Source organism: Myodes glareolus, chromosome 26, assembly GCF_982192425.1.
Source record: "Myodes glareolus chromosome 26, mMyoGla1.1, whole genome shotgun sequence".
Lineage (NCBI taxonomy): Eukaryota > Metazoa > Chordata > Mammalia > Rodentia > Cricetidae > Myodes > Myodes glareolus.
In genome coordinates, this window is record NC_142051.1 from 42,795,162 (window position 1) to 42,819,601 (window position 24,440).

Here is a 24,440-nt window from a genome sequence, read left to right on the forward strand (position 1 = left end):
TAATAACTGACCAAGTCTCTGTTTTCCACCCTAGCTCATGCATCTTCTAATGAGGGCAGAAATAGGTTCAAGTGCAGGGGAGAAATACTGTATTCCCTTAGTGTATAAAGTATAAATATTCTCTATACGTATATGTAATATAACCATGTGGTAAATATGTATAACTTTATACTATGCAATATGTATATAATGGATATAAAAAGATACATGTAATGTGTATTTATATAGCCATCTTTAGGGGAGATTATTTTAAATGGTCCTTCAGAAAGTGATAACGAAAAAAAACAAACCAGCTTAAAGAACACTGTCCTAGTGAGAACCTCCCACCCGGCATGTAGAAATGAGTAACTTACCACTGACACAACCCGCCAAATCCTTAGAATGGCCGCAAGTGGCTCCTTCACCCCAGGGCATCTTGCCAGCATTATGGCTTTCTTCTTTATACACCACGGCATGAAAAGGCTGAGAAACGCTGTCCTAGGGGAAACCTACTTGGCTCGGGACAAGTGAGGCTGTCAGCTGTAAGTCCCTTCTCCTTCATCTCCCTCCCCACCCCTTAGCCCTGTCTCTACCAGACTCTCCTCAGGGATCCTTTCTCATTTGCTCTAGCACAGCATGGCTGGCCTGTCTTCCCAAGGCTAAGTGGAACGAATTTCCACTCACGGCCTTCACCCCTCATTCTCCCCACCCTCACACAGTCCCAATCTGCGAACAACCCTGCCCATCGCTGCTCATCTTAGATAAAGGTTCCCTGCTAGACTTTTACCTAATCCTCTTTCTACCATCAGCAAGTTAATAATTTAAAACATCTACAGTCCTGCTGCTGCTTCCGAAGTTTTAAAGACTCTAATATTTAATAAATAAAAACACTTATAGAGGCAGAAGGATCTCTGTGAGTTTGAATCCAACCTGGTCTACAAAGCGAGTTCCAGAAGAGCCACAGAGAAATAAAAAAAAAAACAAAACCACTTATCAGCAAATGTGGACCATGAAGACTCACACAGTGAGCCCGCCTGTGCCCCTGACTCTCCACCCGCAGTGTCCCTACCTCCCCCACCCCACCCCACCCCTTCCTTCCCTATCACAGCTGCTCACTGCTCTCCAAACTTCTGCATCTTCCTGTTTTTCTTAAGCTGTGTGTTCCTAAACACGTCCCTTAGTTTTTCACGCTTGTGGACTTTATCTGAAGGCAGTAACACCATACATCACCTTCCCGCTCGCAATCTTTCACTGTGAATAACACTCCACTAGAAGACTCTCCCTTCCCTGACTCAGCCTGCTAGGACCAAGCTGCACTCCTAAGCCATCTCTTCATCACCAAATAAATGGCTGCTGCCTTTCTTCTAAGGATGGATGTGTAGTTCAACTCTTCTTAAGTTCTACATGTGTGTGTGTCTCTGTGTATGTGTGTATGTGTGCAGTGGTGATCAGGGGACAGCCTGCAGGAGTCCGTTCCCTTCTTCCACTATGTGGTTCCAGGCACTGGACTCAGGTTGCCGGGCTTGGTGGCAAGCGCCTTTCCCCACTGAGCCATGCCGCAGGCCTTCAGCTCTTTCTCCTGCCTGCAAATAGTTCACTCTTGAATCCTTACCTCTCTCACTTAATATCTAAAGATGCTTTGCCTAGAGACTCCTACATAAAGAGTTCGGGGAGCAGAACACACAGAAGAGCTGAGAAATTAATACTAAGCCATTTCTCTAGCTATAAACAAGAGACTTATTAAGGACAGAAATAAGTGTTGCTACCATTGCTAAAACTTTTATATAAATGGAAGGAACCATTTTTCTCCTTTCGCCTCCTTAAATATACCTTAACAGTTCCCTCTACCATCTACGGATTTGTTTTATGATCTAAGCTGTGTTATTTAACATGATAATTTCCTCTGATTCAGTGGCATGTAGTTTGCAGCAAAATGAAAATTTACCCCTTAACTCATACATTTATTCATTCACCCATCGCCACATCTCGACACTGTGGCCATTACTCAGAGTTGGAGAAAACAGAACTTATCATTCAGAATAAACACGGCTGCTCCGCAATCGCCAAAGGCATGGGGTGGGGGGAAGCACATGAAGGGGACGAACAACTCTGGCCCTCGCCTTGCAGATGTGCCACTGCTGTCATGGGTCTGGATGGGGGCAGGTCTGGAGGAATGGTCAGTGCACTGTACACGCGCACGAAGGAGAACCAGAACATGGTGTGAAAGTGGGGCGCCTGGCTGAGAGATCACAAGCCTCTCAACAAGGGGGACTTCGGTGTGGGCGGGGAGGTGGGGTGAGCCCGAGAGGCAGAGTTTAGGGTAGACCCAGCCCAGCGTGTTGGGCTAAATAACTGATGCTTTATTCTCCAGGAAACAGAAAGGGAACTCTGTTCTTAGAGCGATGGGCACACTCTAGTTTGTGAGGAAGATGATGATGATGATGATGATGATGATGATGATTATATCCTATTATTTACTTTGTCTGTGTGTGAGAGGTACATGCTATGGCATGCCTGAAAGAGTCGGAGGACCACTTGCAGGAGCTGGTTCTCTCCTTCCACCTTGTGGATCCCGGGGGATTGTACTCAGTCTTGGTGGCAAGTGCCTTACCTCCACTGACCACCTCACCAGCCAAGATTATTTTAGATAGCTAATAAATCGCAGGACAGGGATGGAGAGACGGTTCAGCCATTAAGAGCACTGGCTGCTCTTCCAGAAGTCCTGAGTTCAACTCCCAGCAACCACATGGTGGCTCACACCATCTGATCTGGTGCCCTCTTCTGGCCTGCAGGCACACATGCAGACAGAACACTGTATACATAACAAATAAATCTTTTTTTAAAAAAATGCTGGCTAAACTGAATGAGTGAAGGACCAGCCAGAGAAGTAATTTATAGAGATCTACTCAGGAAAACTACTGACCAAATGTCAGGATTAAAAAGGCAAAGCACACTTCCTCTACAGCCTTCCTTCCTGGCCCCAACTGAAGCCCCCTTTCCCTGGAAGGCCGCTGGCCATGGCAGCCTGGGAATCAGGTGGGCGATCTTCACTCCCCTTCCTGTCCTTCATTTCCAATCCTCTGTCTCATGTCCAGTAGGCACGGCCGTATCTGATGGGGATGGCAGACGTCATAAAGCCAGCACGGCTGTTTGGCAAAGATCCAGCAAAGCTGAGCCACTGGACGGCGCCGTACCACCTGTGGTCTTCATCCCCACCCCTCGCATACTTGAGAGACTTTCAATATCGGTATCATTTAGGAATTTTCTTCTGATTCACTTATGCCTTCTCCCAGGTCAGTCCTGAGCAAACTTTCTTCCCCCTCCCTGCTTTAGGGAGATGTCCTTATCTAAAGGTCTTCCTTATGCCTTGGAGGTTGTGAAATATGTAAAGAAACCAGAGTTCTCTTTACAGGGCCATGAGACATTTTTGAAACATCTGTCCCCGTACTTACTCAGGAACGAGATAACCAAAACAAAGGGAACTTGAAAAGGTCAACAAGATTCTGTGGGCTGGAGGAGCTGGCCACAGACCACACTGCAATTGCCTGGCATAGACAGCAACACAGTTAGATTAGCTGAAGTTACTTCTGTCTGACACAGAGACTTATACTGATGGGTAAAGAATGATGTAGAAAGACAATAAAAGTGTTCTATAAAGATATAAAATATAAACATTGTATTATGCCGGAATTTGATTAATAACTGCAGCAGCTTCGGCCTGAGGATACTTCTTGGGCACTCTGACCATTAAGAGTTAATAGTACACTGCTTGGGCCATGGCAGCATGCCAGGGATGGCTTGAAGATTGTTTTGGTCTAATGTCCTTGTAGCCACAAAAGCAAACGGCCTGAGAATGACTTGTCATATGCCTCCAGATTCTTAAAAATTGGATCATGTGGTTAATGAGTAAAAATGATAACTCTGTTCATCAATGGTGTCAAAACTTGAGGGAAAATGATTGGAAATGATAACTCTGTTCTGTCACAGTTTATTAATTGATGGGCAGGAGGCAATGAAACACATGTCCAAAGACAAAAATGACATGTTCTCTGTTGGAGAGCAACATGAATGTATCTATCCCTGCTTACTGAATTCTGTACAAACAGAGAAGCGCTCTGACTGCCAGTCAGCCAGGCTGCACGGTTCTCCCAACCGCCATGGCCTGGCTCGCTTCCTTCCCTCACCAGCTCCTTACGGGGATGAGCACCGGCACCCAGTCCTACAGCAGGACTCCTGCAAGGGCCCGTCTTCCCTCTCTTCCTCCATTCCCTCTGCAGATCCTCATGGCAGACCCAGATTTCTTCCCTCCTGTGGGCCCCTTCAGCCCTGTGCCCTTCTAGCCAATCACCATACCTTCCTTTGAGCTCCCCAATACCTAGTAACAAGTTCTAACTGGGTCCCCCAGTAGCCACATCCAGCAGGGACTCAGAAGCATCCCTACCAGGCCACCCACAGCCTCCACAAGCTCCTAAGATCCCAAAAAGGCAACAGAAACTGAGGAACAGAAAACCATGCCAAAAAGACAAGACCAGGTATCAACACCAAGAATTACAATCATATAGCTAGAGCAAAACCAAGGACTTAAAAATAGTCATTTAAGTTCAAGGACCTTAAAGAAGATATGAATAAATACATTAGTGAGTCTGTGAAAATGTAAACAAGAGAGAGATGGAAATAGTTTTAAGATGTGGAAGTAGAAATAGAATCTCTAAGGAAAGCCAAAACTGAGGGGAAACTGGAACTGAAAAATTTAGAAAGTCAAATAGGATCCTCAGAGGCCTTAAAGCCTCACCAACTGAACGCAAGAGCCAGGAGAGAGAATCTCAGGCACTGAAGACAAGATAGAAGATGGGTATCTCAGTTAAGATGTCAGTTAAGGAAAATGTTAAATTAAAAAAAAAATCCAGGCATAAAAGATCCAGGAAATCAGGGACACCATGAAAAGACCAAATTTAAGAATAATATGAAGGAACAGAAGAAGAAATCCAGGCATAGGAAATATTTTCAACAAAAATCATAGAAGGAAATTTCCCTAACTTAAAGAAGAAATTTTCCTAACCATCAAAGTACAAGAAGGTTACAGAACACCAAAAAGAGAATGGGAAAGAAAAGAAAGTTCCTTTACCACATAATCATCAAAACACTAAACATAAAAAGCAAAGAAGGAAATTCAAGGCTACAAGGGAAAAAGGCCAAGTAACACCCAAAGGCAGACCCACTAGAGTCACCCCGACTTCGTGATGGAGACTCTGAAAGCTGGAAGATCCTGGACGGGTGTGATGCACACTCTAAGAACATAAGGCAAGTTTCAACAAATACAGGAAAACTGAAATGATGCCTTACATCCTATCTGACCACCATGGATTCCAGCCGGATATCAACAATCCCATAAACGACAGAAAGCTCACACACTCACTGAAACTGTAACATCTCACAACTAAATGAAAAATGGATCAAGAGGGAAATTAAGGAGAAATGTAAAACTTTTTAGAATGGAATGGAAATGAAAACACAACATATTCCCACAGTTATGGGGCACAACAGAGGCAAGTTCACAGCGCTAAGTGCCTATATACACAAAACGTTGTCTTCTGAACATGGCGGATGGCTCACTCGTGAGCTCAGCGTGGCCACGGTTGGCTGAGTAAGATGTACACAACGCAATCAGCACTCTCACGCAGAGTGGGAAGGGGTTCAAGGGCCTCTACCCCTAACTGAGGAGTGACAGACGTAACAACTTCCGGAGTAAGTAAAGTCAGTTTTCTTTAAGGGTGTGTATGGTGGTTTGAAAGAAGGTGGTCCCCAAAGAGAGTGGCAGTATTGGGAGCTGTGGCTTTGGTGGAGTAGGCATGGCCTTGTTGGAGGAAGTGTGACGCCATGGAGCGGGCTTTGAGGTGAGGTCTCATGTATGCACACCCCGTGAGACTGATCACTTCCTGTTGTCTGCAAGTCAAGAGATCCAGGGTCTCAGCTCTGTGTCTAGCACCGTGTCTGCCTGCACAGCACCGTGTTGCTCCATGACGATAATGGACTGAACCTCTGAAAATGTAAGCCAGCCCCAGTTAAATGTCTTTCCTTAATAAGAGTTGCCATGGTCATGGTGTCTCTTCACAGCAATAGGAACCCTAACTAAGATAGCGTGGTAACTAATAGACTATGTTCCCATGGATGCCCCACACTCTAACACGAATTAAGAGTGAAAAGTTGTGAAAAGGAGAAAAAAAAGACATGAAGGTTGGGGGGTGGGAATGCGGAGGGCATCTGGGGATAGTTAGGGACAGGAGTAGAGACAGAATATGATCGAAACTGTGTGATGTTCTCAAAGAATTGATACAATATTTAAAAAGGAAATAGATAGTGGGTTGAGGATAAACTCAGACACAGAGTGACTACCTACAGCCAGACCAGGCCCTGGACTCATCCCTCAATTCCACTAATAAGTAAGTAAATAAATAATATATAACCCCTAGGTCAGTGGTTCATCACACATGGTCTTGGGAGGAAGGTTAGATCCAGACATCCCAATACTTCCAGCAGAATACAGCAGCACAAGAACGGCCTACAATATCCTGCTGTCAAGAACTCTGTTAATGTTTACAATGTTACAATTAATTAATTGAATTAACTACAGAGGTCACTTCTCAAATCGTACTTACTATCGTCTCACACAGAAGTCTCGTCATTTAAGTTCCCTGTGATGTTACCTATCCAATCTGGGTCAGTCCGACAACACTTCCAGCTAAAGACTGAAGAGAGCAGGAGTGGGTGGAAGGAAAAGCGTCGCTATTCTGGTAGTGAGGATCAGAGTCGAGTAAGCATGGTAAGAGTTTGGCGCCTCTGATGGGATCACTGAGTCCAACGGTCTATCAAGGGTCTTGAAAGACACTGGGATTCGGATTTGATGTGACACACCAGAGAAAGCCACCGAGAAGCTCACCTTCTGATTGACAGGACACAGACAATGCTTATGAAAGAACAATGTGACCAAAACAGAAGCAAAGGCCTCGCAGGCTAATGGGAGACCAAACAGAAAATATACCTGCAGCTTCAGGGTTCTGTCTGCAGCTAAGACAGTTGAAAAGAAGTCTCTGGACTGTGCCAAGTCCTAGCTAAGGGATAAGTCCCCGATGTCCTGTGTGTCTGCGTGTAATCAAGAGTAGGCTCCTGTTTCTCAGGTCTGGTGTAAATTGTTTGCAAGCCTATCCACTGGATGTACATCCTTGCCCCTGTCCCTTCCCTCCCCATTGTATCTGTCTACAATGTATAACCCCCAACCCTCCCACCCCTGTAAACACCTTATTTCCCCCATAAGATGGACTCTCAAATCCCAACTTAGGAAGGCAGCCGACTGGCCAGGTCTGCACGCACCCCAAAACACAGCTTATGTTAGTTGGACAATTGTGAACTTGTTTTTTCTCCTTGCAAACACCCAGTTTAACGCTAGCATCTTCGTAACAGCTGCATTGGGCAGGCAGTAACTCAGGAAAGGTATTTCCTTATTCAGATGGACGGCCTCGGTGCGACCACCTCAGCCTGAGATGGACAGACAGGCTGCTGTATACACAAGTGAACAGGCGAGTCCTACGAGGGGGCAGTGGACAAGGTTTGATGATGTTCAAGTCAAAGAGGAGAACCAGGCAGAATCGGACGGTTCTATTGTTTTCAGGACGGATGCCAGGAGGGAAATGGTGGCACCAGACAGCTGGGAGAGAGGTCTGTATGGGAAAAGTCTTTGACATTCTCAAGGTAGACAAAAATTACAATGTTCAGTAGAAATTTTAGATCTAAAATTAGACTTCTGCAGAACATGTCATTATATAAATTTTTATATAAATATAGAAAGTCAATTCTTTGTGTGTGAGGGTGGGGTGTTTAGAGACAGGATTTCTCTGGAACCGCCCTGGCTGTCCTGGAACTGACTTTGTAGACTAACTGGCCCTGAACTCACAGATAGCCACCTGCCTCTGCCTCCCAAAGGTTGCGGTGAAAAGAGTGTGCCACCATGCCCAGACACAGGAAGTTAATTCTTAAAAAGAGAAAACTATATTCTAAATGCATGGTCCGCCAAGTAGAATTACTTTTTAAATTATGTCGATCTAGTCTATCCTAAAGCTCAACTTCATGACAATTGTATGTGTACTTCATACAAGATCATACTATTTTAACATGATCCTTTAATGTATGTATTATACAGACTTAATATAAGGATTATAATTTCCATTGTAAAGGCAAGAAAATTATGAGGCCAGGTTTTCAGGAGTCACTGGAGCGGCAGCTCTTAGTGAGTGGACTGAACTTAGCCGAGAGCTAAATCTGGCTAATTCTGCTTCTTCTAAGATAACCAACAAAAGCAAATACAAGACCAGCAGTTCAGCCAAAGAGGAGAAGGACAACTCAGAACTGGAACACTGCATTCTGTTACACTGGCCTTACAGGAGCGCCTGTCTAACCAACACGTAACAAACACGACTGAGAAACAGCTCTTTTCCGAACAGGGTTCTGTGCACTGAGACCAGGGAAGAGATTTCCACTCTGAGTTACATCTGAGTTTGAGGGAGGAAACGGGTGGAGTAGGAAGACGGGTGGGTTCCTAAGGGTGATGTCATCGTGAGGCAGTACCTTCCGGTCTTACCGTTGATAACCGGCGTGTAAACGACAATCCCAACCAAGTTCGGGTCGGATACAGTTGTGTCCAGGATAAGGCCCCCAATGCTGAAAGAAAGAAAACCACGTATCAGGGAAGAAGAGAGGAAAAGAATCTCAAGCTGCTCTGACTCCCACCCTGTATAGTACAATGTTAATGCAACATAAAATTCAGGCAAAAAGAAGAATATTCAAAGTAGAAAAGTCAATGTTCTCAGTAAAAAACTGGAAATAAAACATGGCCATGGGGGCAGGAGAGGCGTTCAGTGGGTGAGGAACTGGTATTTCAGCACAAGTCCTGACTTTAAAGCCTATATAAGATCCAGGTGTGGGGAGGGGAGCCTGAAATCTCTGCAGTCAGAGGAGGACACAGGAGGATCTCAGGGGCTCACTAGCCATGCCGACCAGCCAATCAGTGATCGCCAGATTCAGTGAGTGCCTCTCCCCAAAACTAAGATAGGCAACAAAAATAGGGTGTGACAGACGAGGACACTCTGAACCTGGTGTTGACTTCTGGCCTCCACAGATGCACACACCTGGGCACATACAGCATACACCCAGGCTACACACACTAAATCAGTAATAAATACCATAATCAACAGGTAAAATGTGAGTGCATTAGTTTTTGTTTGTTTTACCTATCTTGCCCCCACCTCCTCTGGGGAACAGGGTCTTGCTATGTAGTCCAAGATGGCCCTGAACTTATAGCAATCCTCCTGTCTCAGCCTTCCAAGTGCTGGGATAATAGGCATGTGTCACAATTCCCAGGTTATAGTTTGTTAACTTCACTAACCTACCAAGAACTCCCTATAAGGCACTGTCAACTACTTCAAGGCTTAAAACAACAGGACAAATGGCCCCTTCATATTCTTCTGCACAGAGTATCTTTTGTTTTGCTTTGAGACAGGGTCTCATTATATAGGCCTAGGCTGGCCTGGAGCTTGCTAGTAGACCAGGCTAGCCTCAGACCCCTAGAAATCCACCCGCCTCGGCCCCCCAAATGCTGGATCATACTACTTTTTCATTACATCATCTACTACTCTTGCAATTTAAGAGCTAGTTTGTAAACAGCGCCTTTTCATCTGTAAGGCAAGCAGGCACTGGAGGGGCGTTTCTGAGACTAGGTGGATTACAATCGTATGACCAGAGATCTGCAGCAATGGAAAGAGCTGAGCTTGAGAAGTCTGGGAAATGAGATGCGGTTTTAATAGAACAAATGGCAAGCCACGTGCTTTCAGTGTCTCGGTGGAACGTGGAGGCTTGTTTAAGCCTTTATTAACTGTTCACCTTCAGTCTGGGGTTCATTTACTGTAAGACACATCCAGTCCCATCACCCATAGTCACCTGCTGCCTAAATCTTCCAGGGATTGCAATCTACCTACAGCAAAACGATCCACATGCTGTCATAGGACGGACAGTCCAAACAGCAGACCGAAAGTTCTGGCACCCTATGACGGTGGTTCTTAGCCCATGCCCAGACCCTCTGTGCACTAGGGATTACTTCAGTTCCCACCATAACTTCTATGCTGCTAAGTGGCATGCTCAGATGCTAGCTCTCATTTTTAGGCTAAGATCTGACTTCTGCGGTAGATCAGGATGTAATCTCACAGTTTCCACAAATGCCAGCCCACGGGGAGCCCTTCTTGATACATCCAACCCATGAGGTCACCATCAATCAACTCCACAAAGCTGTTTTCTAATTCTTAGAGAGATCTTTCCTTATGCTCGCTGTCCTCCCACACTCGGGAAAGCTGGTGTCACCAGCAGAGGCACAGCTGTTACCCTCTACCTCCTCGTAAGGGTCTCCCGTGCTGATTCTGATTTCTGTATTATCCAAATCCAAAGCTCACACAAGATTCTTAGTTTCCCATATTTTACAGGCCGCTCCTACTCTTTCCCAGATGACTTTCTTCATCCAATGCGGACTGAACATCTTTCCACAGCAGCAGAAATGTAACAGTGTTATTCTGAGTCACGGATACCCCATTCTGCAACATTGTTGAGATTCCTCTAAGGGATGCCTCACTGAGAACGCTCCCTCCTCCCACTGCCAGCACTCACCTGCTTATGACCATGGCTGTTATGACGGGCTCCCAGCCAGAGTGGAGCACAGTCCTGGTAGCTGGGTGTTTGGCAGCTATTATAACCCAGATAGGTGTCAGAGCCAAGAAAAAGGCACAAACTAGTGGAGAAATGTAATAATATGTCTCTAGAATAAAGAAAAGGAGACATTTCAACCTTCCTCTTTCCAATAAAAAATTTAAATACCAAAAGAAGCATTTTAATCAGATTTATTATTAAACATATTAAGTGTCTAACATTTTATATATAGTCAAGATTTAGAACAGTAAATAAAACTCAATGCCAAGAATGGTGGCCCATTTCCCCTACGCCAGCAATCAGGAGGCTGGAGATGGGGAACCACACATTTAAGGCCAGCCTGTGCCATACAGACGCTCTCTTAAACTATCAAATCATGTAACCGAAAGAACAACATTAATGTCCCAAACATTCATTATGAGATAGCACAGCCTACACAAGAAAAGCAAGGACACCAGGATGGACAACCAGCATCAGTTGCCAACGTGGTAGCTGCCAAGGCCCTGCTGTGCTTCTCTGTGACACGTGCCTGGGTCACAGCTGTTCGTCTGGCCTCTATTTCCCGCCTCCTTACTGACGGCAGGCTTGGCTGCCCAGCCTTCCCAAGGCATGAGTCATGCCGTTTCTAAACAAAATTTTACATGAGTTTTCAGAAATGACTGAAAGGCATGTACATGTGTGTGTGCATATGTGTGAACTATCTTCCAACACCAGACAAAAGACGCTGCAAGATCAGAGACAAGTTGCCTCGGCTTTCTGCCTAAAGGCCCAGAGAGTGAGGCTGGGGAGACACGGATCCACAGGACAGAGCAGGGGAGGACACCAGCAGGCGGAGGAGGAGCTTGGGGAGTGGATGCCGAGCATGTGTGTGCAGGGTGAGCTCTGTTAACGTGGGCCACTAAAGCAGGAAACCCTAACAGAGCCCGCAGACACAGGACCGTGAAGAACCCAGCAGCAGAGGAATGGCGCCTTGAACACTGAGAGCCACAAGCAGAGAGCTGAGAAAGGGCCGTCTGAGGAGGACGACACTGGCCTTGCAGCAAGGTCTGCTCTACACTTCCCAGCATAACTTTGAAGCAGGCCTCACGGATCTCAGGCTAAGCCACAGTAAGAAGCCCACATAATGAAGGTCCAACGCTGCATACGGAAAACAGAACTGGACACGGAACAGCCCTGTGCCCCCGGTGCTCGGCAGCCAACCAAGCCTGGAATATGTGATGGCCTGAAAATCTCTGCGACATCAAAGCTTCCAAACGGCTTACTATAACTGTGTTCTTTTCCAATCCGGGATTTACTTGATGCCATAAAATTAAGGAATCACTTTTAGAAAACCATTAATGACACAATTAGCAAAAGAAAATGGTCATTTGAAAGTCAGACAAGCTTCTACATCATTAAAATGTAAGACGATGCCTTTTTTCTAAACGAAACATGTTTAGTAGATCCTGGTTAAAGTAATACTTCACATGAAAATCTCAATAGATCATGAGTACTGTGGTAAGCCGTATATTGCCCACAAAGACACCCTGAAACTGGATGTTACCAGATATGACAAAGTCAAAGATTTTGATATGAGAAGGTTGTATGAGTTTGGGCGGGCCCTAAATGTGATCACTGGCATCCGTGTAAGAGGGGGAAACAGGACAAGACCCAGCTGCAGAGGAAAGAGCAATAGAAACAGAAGGAGGCACTGAAAACAGTAAGCGCCGGTGGCTGCCAGGCGGGAAGAGTAGGGAGCAGGTTCTCCCCCTGAACTTCCAAGAGCAGCCATCACTGCCTTGGACATCAGCCTATTCATGGCCCAATAATAAAACTTGGCACTGAAAGTCCTTACCTAAAATTAAGGGGACAGTCCCCAACCCTCGGTTTATGCCTGTAGCTGGAGTGTACAGCTTGTGGGTGGTTGGGGGTATCTACAGGCTGCAATACCTGTAGCAAGGCTGGTAGGTGAGAATGTCCAAGAATTCAACATAGACCCATCTCACACAGAACCCACGGTCCTCTTGCCTCAGCTTTCCTGATGTTTGGATGACAGGCATATCTCTAGCTCACATAAATCTTTACTGACATAAAGAAGTGCAACTAAGTTTTACATTGTTGATCCACATCCTGAAACCCTTTTAGTGGTTTTAAAACCCTGTTGGTGGAATCCTCATTTTTCTGAGGCATACATAGGACCATGTCATCTACAGATAGGGATAACTAACGCTTCCTCGGACTCCTTTGGTCCCCTTTTGTTTCTATTGCTCGTTGGAACCTCTAGTGTGATACTGATGTGAGAGTGGGCACTCCTGCCCTGCATCACCACACAAGCTGTGTTTCACTCGCGTACTTTTAACTGTTTGCTCTTGGTTTTCTGAGGCTGTGTCAGCTCTGTCCAGCACAGTTCCTGGCTGATAATTTCCTCCAGGTCTCTGGCTTTGCTCTCAGGCTGAGACACTGACCTCATGAAACAAGCTCGGATGCATTCTGTGGGGATGCTTCCTTGAAGCATTTGCTTTCTAGGGTTGATTTTTTTCAGCATTTATCTGTGTGTGTATTTGGGTTGTTGAGATAAGGTCTACTTTAACCCAGGCTGGCTTCACACTCATGCAAACCTGTTTTCCAGTCTACTTGCCTCACCAAGTCTTCTATTTCTTCCTGACTCAACTTCATGAGTGTATGCTTCTAGAAGTGTACCCACTCCCCAGAGGCTAGGTTTCCAGCATGTAATTCTTCCTAACAGCCCCTGGGATCCTTTCCTTTCTAGGGTACCGACTACAATGTCTGTGCTTTCCTTTCTGGTCGGTCTTTGAGTCTTTTCTTTCTTCGTCTAAACTAAGATGGTTGTCAGTCTTTTTCATTTAAGAAAAACCAACCCTTAATCTTGCTGGTTTGTCCCATAGCTTTCCTGCTTGGTTTAAGGACGCTCGTCCTTACTTCACGCCTGCAGACCCTGGGTTTAGTGTGTTCCTTTCCCAGTTTCCTGCTGTGTAGCCTTGGATGCTTGCGTCTTCTAGAACACAGGTGGTTACAGGTATGAGCTGGGAGTGTCCTCAGAGTTGCCTGTGCAGTATGCCATAGGTTTTGGAACATGGTTTCCATTCTCATCTGGCTTAAGATGTTTCCATTTGAGTTCTTTGAGCCACCACTATTTGAGGTATACCACTACATTTCTATACATTTACATATTTCCCACTTTTCCTCTGTCACTGCTTCCTAGTTTCACTCCATCACGGTGTTGATAAACATGACACGAGATTCCTAAACTCGTTAGGACTTGTTACATGGCTTAATATGGGGTCTATGCTAGGAAATGACCTATGTGCACGAGGAGAATGCACACCATGTGACTGTAGACTGTCAGGCTGGTGTGAACAAGTGTCCACTTCAAGTCCGGCATTTCTTTACTGTACTTCCGTCCAGATGCGCTACCCATTGTCGAAAGTGAGGTTCTGAAATCCCCACTGTGTATATTGTCTTCTACTTCTCTCCCAACCCATTAATAACTTTCCTACATCTGGGAGCTCTGATGCTGGGTACATACATATTCACAACTGCTGTGTCCTCTTCATGAACTGACCCCGGGGAATGTTCCCTGTGTCGGATTCTTGGAGCCACGGAGTTTGTAGCCTCTCTAGCCAAAGCTTACAGCTACCAAAAAGATCCTCCTGTCCTTCTCTAAACACTGCGTAGTGTTTCCAGGGTAGTACAGGGATTAACTACCGTTAATTTCCAAGGACCGGGCTTCTCAGCAAGATGAACGGGATTTTAGAACTGAAATGTGCCTACTTCTAATCTCTGTATTCAGAATGAAAAGGCCAGGTGCCTAACTGCTGATCTTCTGAGGCCCCCTAGTGCTCAGGATGCAGACATTTGGCAAGAGAAACACAATGACATTTCAGAACACCTGTAAGCTGTTAAATTAACTGCAGAATTAACCGGTAGCCCGTTTAAAAAGAAAATCCCTTGGGGGCATCAATTACACAGATGAAATAAAAAGGGTCTGAAACACTGCAAAGCCAACTTTCAGAAGATAAATGAAGGCCTGGAATATCCTAAACAATATTTAATAATACTGCGTTCTATGGTTATGGGGACTGCATTTTCTCTTACTCCTCACCCCAGTACCAGTGCAGCACAGTGCAAGGTCTCGGGGTCAACCCTCAGCTCCACAGAACAACAAAACAAACAAACAAACAAACACAAACAAAGTAATGTCAAATTGCTGGTTCACATCTATAATCCCAATACTCAGGGAGTTGAGGCAGGATGAGTTGGAGGGCCAGTCTCAGATACATAGAGGTCCTACCAAGACCCAGCATTAACCTGGGTAGCTCAAAATATTGCAAGCCTTGGATGACAACACATGAGGATCATAGCCTTTGATGTTTTACCTGTGCAGGGGCTTCATCTGCGCGCATGCGTGCACACCAGGTGCATCCCTGGGACACAAGGAGACCAGGCGCGACCATCAGATCACTCGTAACTGGAATTACAGACGGTTGTGCTATCGTGTGTCACGTTTCAGCTGCCATGTGGGTGCTGGGACTACAGGCATGCACCGCCACACCCACCCAGTTAATCGGTAGCATTTCTATTAATATTGCTGAGAAGAAATCTTCATCCTCTTGTAGATGTGTGTGTGTGTGTCCCTTCTCTCTGATTGCCTCCTCAAAGCAGGAGAAACCTTAACTTCAAAAGTTAGTCAAAGAGGCACCAAGAGCCTTGCTCGGGTTCTTATTGGCCTCCTACTGATGACAGTCTTGAGACAGGGTCTCAAACCCAGGCCCCAGATCCTCACTACTCCTTCCTCAGCTACCCTGCTGGGAAGATGAGTGCACACTCCCATGCCTGGCCAGACAACCCCCCTTCTCCAGGACAGTGAGCAGCCTGGCCCTCAGGGTAAGGAGGACAAGTTGCTCAGAAGTCTGCCCGTGGCTTGGGTGGTGAGTCTAACGGAGTGAGAGAATGAAGCACCACATTCTCTGAGACCAGATAGAAGCTAACATTTACTCCTCGAGTCTAGTGTCTGGGTCTAAATTGCATGATAATTCAGAGAAGGAAATAGAAGAATCAATGTATTATCCCAGCAACAAAAGTTAGACAAGACTTAGGGTCATTTCTTTAAAAACAACCCCCCTTTTCTGCACTTCCTGTGAGAGGAGAGGGAACTGAGCACTCCTGAGCAACCGTCACTGTACCCAAAGAGTGGCAGAGCCACAGCCAATGAGAGCTCAGTGATAGTTTACGGCACCAGCCCATCTATTGTCTCATGCACTAGTTCAGGCGGTACATCTCTATCTTCAAGTGAGGAAAGAATCTGAGCACACACGGTCTGTCTGTGCCACCCATCAAACCAAAGTCAAGGCAGTGTCCTGTACTACATGAGGCCTTTCATGCCGCTGCCAGAGTCATACGGAGCTACTACATTTGATAGGTTAAAGCCTATTTGGTTCAAAAGAACATCTGCAGTTCCTCTTCAGACTTTAAAATCGTACCATAAAGCTGTATAAAACCCTAGCAATCTGTGAATAAATATTTGCCTTGAGATTGGCTTATAGATAAGTTTATTACAGTAAAGTTGTTCTTTTGTTAAACTGGAAAGCTGGTGCTTGTGCACATACGCGCGCGCACGCACGCGCACACACACACACACACACACACACACACAAACCTGACGTGTAAATGAAAACACAGCTAACATTCTGCCTTTAACCCGTGCCCACAGAGCAGGCCACTGCCACTGGCTGCGGTCCCAGAACACATTATTCCCGCCAGAACAGCTCCCTGGACTCTGCACATTTCCTGTCATGACTCATCAGGAACACGCACAAGATGACTCGAACTTCACCTAGTAGTCAGCTAATTTTCAGATGTGTCTTTTTGTTTTGTCTCTAATTGTCTGGAAGCTATTTATTAGCATGGGGTTTTGATTGGGAAAAATAACTCACTGGTAAATAGGAAGGAAGGAGGGAGGGAGGGAGGGAAGGAAGGAAGGAAATACAAATACAAAAAAACATGATAACTCTGTATCCTCACATTCAAAACACTTAACTAAACAGTGTAGTGTGATTTCTAACTGGCTATCCAATGAGAAGAAAGCACGAAACCCATGGAGTACGGCAGGATTGTATTAAACTACAATAATAGCAACGTGTAAAGCTGGGACATATACAACTTCTATGACCCTCCAGCTTCCTGTCTGAAATTTCAAAGAATACCTAGGTGTTGTAGAGCACACACCTGTAAACACATACTTGGGAGGTGGAATTAGGAGGCAGAAATAGGATCAGGAGTTGAAGGTGAGTAAATCTGTCCACATAGCAAATCTGAGGATATCCTGGGACCACATGAACTAGCTGCCTCAAGAAAGAAGGATGGGAGTGGGGTAGAAAGGAAAGAAAAGAATTTACAGAGGATAAACATTTTCTTAAGAGTTCTGAACTCAGTAAGAGAAAAAAAGCATCCGAGAGGCCACAGCACATAAAATGCACAAGCTACAGTGTTCTAGTCAATTCATCACTAGTTCTAACAGATGAAGGTCACCATGTGTTCATGACATCTTACAACATCGCTTTCTAATGACCGAATAATTCCACCTTTAGCTTCAAGTCAACTTACCCAGGCAGGAGTACAAACCCTGACTAATCCACGCTAATATGGCGAGAGTTATCAGATCACCAAAACTAGCCGCGATGGGTGTGGCCACGTTGTCAGGGTTTATGCCTGTCTTCTTTGAGCCAACGATAACTCCGACCATTATTATTCCTAGGAGAAAGAACGCTCATTACTCTTGAGGCTGACTCAGGAAATCCATTCCCCAAATACTGAAATACCCTGCACAGAGAAACAGCACACCAGTTTCCGGTTGGAATGCTCAAATAAACTGACAGAGCAAACACAATCTCTTACTGTAACCCCTTTGGCAAAACCTTCAGCAAACTGCAAGAGATCCCAGAAGATATCATCGGCTCATTGTGGCATTTACTGTAAAATTACAGCAAAAACTAAAATTCTGAATTTAATGAGGCATATGCTTTAAATGTAATATATATATATATATATATATATATATATATATATATAACCACAGATTTTTATTTTAACCCATGAAGAATGAAAACACTAGAGGGAGGAATCCTATTTATATGCACAGCAACAAAACACACACCTATATACGGTAACTACAATGAAGTGTTGAACCCCGGAGTTCAGAGCAGGAACCACGTGTAAAAGTGACTCTTGGGAGGTGGCATGTGCAGGGGTTAAGAGCACTTACTTGTTCTCAGAGGGGACCTGGGCTCAATTCTCAACACTCATCTGACACTCCGGTACCCAGACACACATGCAAGCAAAATATACACTCATATATATCAAATAAAATAAAAACCAAAAACATTAAGAAAAAAGGGAAAATGGCAAGAATAGGTCTAAAAAGTGATGCTTTTTGATGGCTGAATTGCTCAACTATTAAGTGCTCCCACATGGTAACTTACAACAATCTGGATCTCAGGTTTCTGGGGATACTCATTCTCATAGCCTTCAAGAGCACAGGCATGCACGTGTTGCACGTACATACATGAAGGCAAGACGTTCATACATATAAAATAAAAATAACTAAATATTGAAGAGAATAAACAAGGGTTGTGGCCAGGCAGTGGTGGCGCACACCTTTACTGCCAGCACTCGGGAGGCAGAGTCCCGCAGATCCCTGAGTTCAAGGCCAGCCTAGTCTACAGAGTGTGTTCCAGGACATCCAGGGCTACACAGAGAAAGCCTGTCTTAAAAAAACAAACTAAATAAATAAATCAAGCAAGCCAGCAGTGAGAGCTATCTGGACGTGATGGTTCATGCCTTTGATCACAAACAGCATTTGGGAGGCAAAGGCAGGGATCTCTCTGAGTTTGAAGCCATCCTGGTCTACATAGAATGTTCCAGGACAGCCAGGGCTACACAGAGCTTCAGTGTACATTCTACAACATATGAGGTGCCTACATAGTGCTCATATAAATAAATATAAAGAAGATAATCCTGCAAATTCTAAGGTTATTTTTTACTGGGGAGGGGGACTATTGAGGCAGAATTTCCCTGTATGGCCCTGGTTGTCCTGGAATTCATTTTGTAGACCAGGCTGACCTCAAACTCACAGAGGTCTGCCTGCCTCTGCTTCCCTGGATTCAAAGGTGTGTACCATTAGCGCCCAGCTAAGTTAATTTTTTAACTTCTGTTTTTTCAACATACAGTCAAAAATATGCTACATTAAGCATAAGCACCAGGTTATATTTATATTGTCACAGAAACTTAGACTTTGGGGGCTTTGTTTGTTTGGGTTTCTCAGGTTGTACTTGTGCGCCTGTGAGAGAGTGGACACACGGGGGCGGGGGGGCGAGCACAGCTGCCCCCACAGGCACAGGTGTTGGATTCACCCTTCACCCTAGGCTGTAGTCACAGGTAATTGTGAGCTGCCTCAGGGGGGTCCTGGGAACTGAACGCAGGTCCTCTGGGAGTACAGGAAGTCCTCTCCACCAAGAATTTAGATGAGGGATTGCTTTTGAAACAGAATTTCTGGAATTCTTGCGACAGGCTGGAAAGTCCCCTGTGTGATTTCCGGGAAGGCCTTTCTGAACTCTTAGGGAAAGTGGGAAAGCTGGACCGTCTTACTGAAGACCGAGCCAGGGCATCTACAGCAAAGGGAACAACCTCAGAAAGCCTGCTTCCCACAGTGTTTATAAATAATTAAATAAACTGGGTGATGGTGGCACATGGCTTTAATCCCAGCACTCGGGAGGCTGAGGCAGGTGGATTTCTGCGAGTTTGAGGCCAGTCTGGTCTACAGAGCCAGGGCTACACAAAGAAACCCTGTCTTGAAAAAACCAAATAAATTAATAAAAATAAATAAGTAGTAACATAAAAATACATCTGAACTAAGATTATTTGAAGCTTATGTGGATATTTTCTGTCATTTTCATCATGAACAAATATCATTTAAAAGTCGCTGTCCTGGAGACAGATGTAGAGACCCACAGCCAAACATCAGGCAGAGAGGGGTCAAGGACACCACGGGAAGGCTCACACAGTCAGCTAACCTGGGCTCAGAGGGGCTCACAGACTGAGCCGACAACCGGGAAGCCTGCACGGGACTGACCAAGGTCGTCTGCCCATACATTACAGTTGTGTAGCTGGTCCTCTTATGGGACAGGGGCTGTCTCCGACTCTTTTACTGGCTTTTGGGACCCTACTTCTCATACTGGGTCGCTTGCCCAGCCTTAATACGTGGGGAGGTGCTTAGTCCTACCGCAACCTGATATGCCGTGTATCGCTGATATTCATAGGAGACCTGCCCTTTCCTGAATGGAGACAGAAGAGGAGGGGGTTGGGGGCTGGGGGTGGGAGAATGGGGGAGAGGGATGGAGGGGAGTATGGTGGCGGGAGGCTGCAAACAGGATGTAAAAGAAATAGAATTTAAAAGAAAAAGTCACTATCCTGGGAAATCGATCCTTTTATTAAAAGACAAAAGCTGCCAAGCGGACACTTAGAGCTGCACTCACCCTGCAGAAGAGACGCAATGAAGGCGGTGGCCACGCTGCTGGAGCACAGAAGTATGGAATGGCTGAGGTAATACTTCCCTTCTGGGATCCAGCCCAGCACGATCGCTGCCACAGCTGCTAAGAAACCAACCACTGTGGCCTGGACCTACAAGCAGTTTTTGTAAAATCCAGGTGAGTAATTCTTAAAACGTTAAATTTTCATTAGTCAGTCACTGCACACAAAACAGTCGGAAGAAGTGCTGTGTGTGGTAACTGGATTTTAGTTTTAATATCTGCTGCCCTCTTGAGGAAGAAACCTGGTCAGTCGGCTTCATCAACTTAGACCATGAAACCCAATGTGGACAAGTTCAACAGAACCGCCATACACGGGCTGCCCATGCATGCTGCAGCATTGCCAGGGCATAAACTTCACTTCAGACTGCTTAAGACAGCGGGCTTTCAAATTGCCCTGACCTACATCAAGAGGTGTGGCCTTCAGGACCACATTGTTTTTGTTTGTTTTGTTGTTGTTGAGACAGTTTCCCAATGTGGCCCTGGAACTCACTCTGCAGACCAGACTGACCTCAAACTCACAGAGATCCGCCTACCTCCACCCCCAGATGCTGAGAGATGAACCCCTGGAGCTGATGTTACAGATGGCTGTGAGCCATGTGATGTGGGTGCCGGGACCCGCACTCCAGTCCTCAGGGAGAACGGCACGAGCGCTTAACTGCTAAGCCATCGCCAGGCCCTCCAGGTCTGTCCTTAACCAGCACCTCCACATTCATCTTCTCCTCCACAAGCGTTGCTGGTGAAGCTCAGGGAGAAAATAATCGCTCCCCTAACCCAACCCACAGCCGCCATCTTCTCCTCTTCCTTAGGTCTGTGGCAACCACTGCCAACAACCACGGCCTCACTGGTGATCACCTGTGGTATCATGATGGCTCTGCCCAAGTCCCCCATTTATCACGTATCCTTGGAGGAGGAAGCCAAAGAGGCATTAAATTTTAGCAACTAGGATTGGCAAATTCCTGGCGACCTCTGGCAACCATCTTAACCAACGGTTTCAGGAAGGAGGATGGCGAGGGAGGGTAGAGACAATGGGAAGACCGTGTGCCACAGGTTGAGGCGGGGACAGTTAACGGTGACTTTCACAGACCACTCGTGACAGTCATGGCTTCAGAGGGTTCGGGGTTTAAATCAACGATTCTCAGTTTCTTGGTTTGCTGTAGCACTCTACTGATTTATAAATATTTGGAAGGTCTTGATTTTGTCTTGTTGTTACTGGGGAGGACAAACTTCTTGCATGTCAGGCAAGAAGTCTGCCACTGACTGACATCCCTACCTAGCCGTTTGCCCGTGCTTTTACCATCCTGCCTAGGTTCCTACATGGTCACGCTGAAAGGTTCTTAGACTTTTCTAACAAAATACTAGCACTGAAGAAACAAAACTGAAGCCCAGAACACTTATGTAAATTAACAAAGGCTCTACAGCTGGTTTACGTTAGAGGCGAAGTCAGGGCTCAGATTTTCTTGGTTCCAGTCCTACAAACTTAGAGGCAACTGCACAGACACGAAAAGGCCTTTATCTCAGGAACTCTTCTATCCTTGAAAGGCAACGCAGGAAATTATATTCCACAACCATACTCACTCTCACAGCCTAGCTGAGCTAACATTAGAACTAGTATATCCTCCCGCTGCTCACCGGAGCTAAAGAGTTACTCCTGGGAGCTGGAGTCATTCACTGAAGATTTAGGAGTTCTCTGATAGAAGAGACACCTTAGAGAACAAAGAGCCATAGATCTATGATTCCTGATTCCTTACATGTGTTACTAGTAAGGGAATGGATTTACTAATCGTAACAAGGGCAACATTAACTAGGGAAAATCAGCATAAACAAATGGGTGACCACAATATCCAGAAAAAAGGTCAGTATAATTAAGCAACTAATATGCTTAGAAATCCTAGAGAAGGCAGATGTTGTGTTCCTGTAGACCCGGGAGTTTGCGATCAGACTGAGGAACAGAGTGACAGTGTCTCACAGAAACAAAAAGCTAAAACTAATACAGACGAAACACAGAGCAGGGCATGGTGGCGCCTCAGAAGTTGAAGCGGGAGGGTTCTGAGCTTAAGGCCAGCCTCAGCAACAGCAGAAGTCTGGCTCGAAAATAATAAAGATGGGGCTAGAGATGGGAGTCAGCTGGAGTGATCCCTGAGGATACACAGCCAGGTATCAACACAAAAGCCAGGACTGGAGATGCACGTCTGTAATCCCAGCTCTCAGGACGCGGGAGAATAGGAAGTCCAAGGTCATCCTCACCTACATAAAAAGTTTAAGGTCAGTCTGGGATACATGAGATTCCGTCTCTCCCCAATATCAAAAAAATTAGTCGTAAGTTAAAGTAGAGAAATGGCACAGCGTTTGTGGTGGCTTAAATGAGAATGGCCTCCACAGGCTCATATACTTGAGTCCTTAATCACCAATTAGGGGAACTGTTTGGGAAGGATTAGGAAGTGGGTCTTGCTGGAGGAGGTGTGTCACTGGGAAAGGACACTGAGGTTTCAGAAGCCCTTGCCGGTTCCAGTCTCTCTCTGTCTCTGCCTTTGGATCAGGATGCAAAGTTCTCAGCTACTGCTAAAGCGCCATCCCTGTCTGCCTCCAGCCACGATGACCATGGACTCGCCACCTAAAACTGTAAGCCAGCCCCAGTTAAATGCTTACTTTATAAGAGTTGCCGTGGTCGTGATGCCGCTTCATAGCAATAGGACAGTAACTAGGACAGTACTTAAACAATGAATTCTTAAATATTTATATAAATATTTCTACTACAGCTATGGTGTACTTGCATTGCCTCTCAGTACCTGTAAACTTCTTTTACAACTTGGAAGAAGTTGATCAGTGTCTAGAAATAGAAGACTTTCAAAGGCCATGGGCATCAACTGATTCCAACACCTTTGGGGTACTAAGTCATTACTTTCGTGCATCATGAAACAAACAGTGAATTTCACCCCCAAGATCTATAAATAAGTGTGTCACATACCTGCTTTAAAGCCAGGTTGCCAATGATCAGATTCCACTTCTCAATGGGCGAGTCCATCTTCCCGACGTTCACCTGTTGAGGGGAATATCAGCATCGCTGTTATCAGTTCTATTTAAGCACAAACACACCTTTAGCAAACCTGCTGTGTGTGCCAGGAGCTGGTGGCACATGGTTTTGATCCCAGTACTCATGAGACAGACGAAGGCGGATTTCTGTGAGTTTGAAGTCAGTCCAGTTTACAGAGTGAGTTCCAGGACAGCCAGGGCTACACAGAGAAACCCTGTCTCAAAAAACAAAAACAAGGCCAGGTGGTGGTGGCTCACACCTTTAACCTCAGCACTCAAGATGCAGAGGCAGGCAAATCTCTGTGAGTTTGAGACCAGCTGGGTCTACAAGAGCTAAAGAGCTAGTTTCAGGACAGGCCCCAAAACTACAGCAAAACCTTGTCTTGTCAAGTCAAAAAACAAAACAAAACAGAAAATCTACTGTGTACAGCCTGTGTTCAGAACAATTCCAAACTTACCACCAACCTGCTATCTGGCTTGGTCAAGATGGGAAAACTGTTTTAGACAACAAAGTTATAGTCAGCCATTGTAGGGCCCTGTCCCCCCTTACTCCCTGGGGTGCATCTCTGAGGACAGTTCTGGTCAGCCAGCTAAGCTTCCTGCTAGTTTCTGTTATCTCTGCCATAGCCTGGTGATTCAGCCTAGGGCTTTGTTTTATCTTTGGTGTGGCAATTTCCCACCTGCCCAGGAGAGTTCCTACAGACTCCAGCTTCTCTCTTGCTTGGCCCACTGTCTGTCGCTGCTCTCCGCCCCCTGCCTGGGAAGATACCCACATGGCGCCAGTTCCCCTTGCCCCCCTGACTGGGAGGAAGTTCCCTTACTGGGGCCAAGGTATATTAGCCTTACATTCTGCTAAATAAAGTGGTATTCGGCTATTTCTTGACAAATGACCCAGGTCTCTTTGTGTCGTGTCTTTTGTTCAATCCCCAGGCCTTTGCCCAAGCTCGTGGCCGGTACGGAGGCACAAGGACCGTACCAGGAGGGTGGCGCAGAACCGGGTGGCTACAATCCATCTACTGGCAGATGTTATGACTACACCAATTATCTTCCTCCCATCCAAATTCGATATAATGAGGCCCAACAGAAATAATGCTATAATTTTGA

At 45.7% G+C, this 24,440-nt stretch overlaps 1 protein-coding gene across 5 annotated transcripts in view; it reads right to left on the reverse strand.

Annotated features, from left to right (window-relative positions):
* The window catches only part of Slc41a2 (solute carrier family 41 member 2), a 74,618-nt gene that overhangs the window by 16,423 nt on the left and 33,755 nt on the right, over window positions 1–24,440 (reverse strand). For all 5 annotated transcript variants that reach the window (XM_085683329.2, XM_048418887.3, XM_048418889.3 and 2 more), the window contains 5 exons: window positions 23,272–23,343; window positions 20,253–20,397; window positions 17,326–17,472; window positions 10,684–10,831; window positions 8,612–8,691 (listed from right to left, as the gene is read on the reverse strand). In XM_085683329.2, coding sequence (XP_085539455.2) covers window positions 8,612–8,691; window positions 10,684–10,831; window positions 17,326–17,472; window positions 20,253–20,397; window positions 23,272–23,343 — 592 coding nt within the window. The remainder of the gene's footprint in view (window positions 1–8,611; window positions 8,692–10,683; window positions 10,832–17,325; window positions 17,473–20,252; window positions 20,398–23,271; window positions 23,344–24,440) is intronic.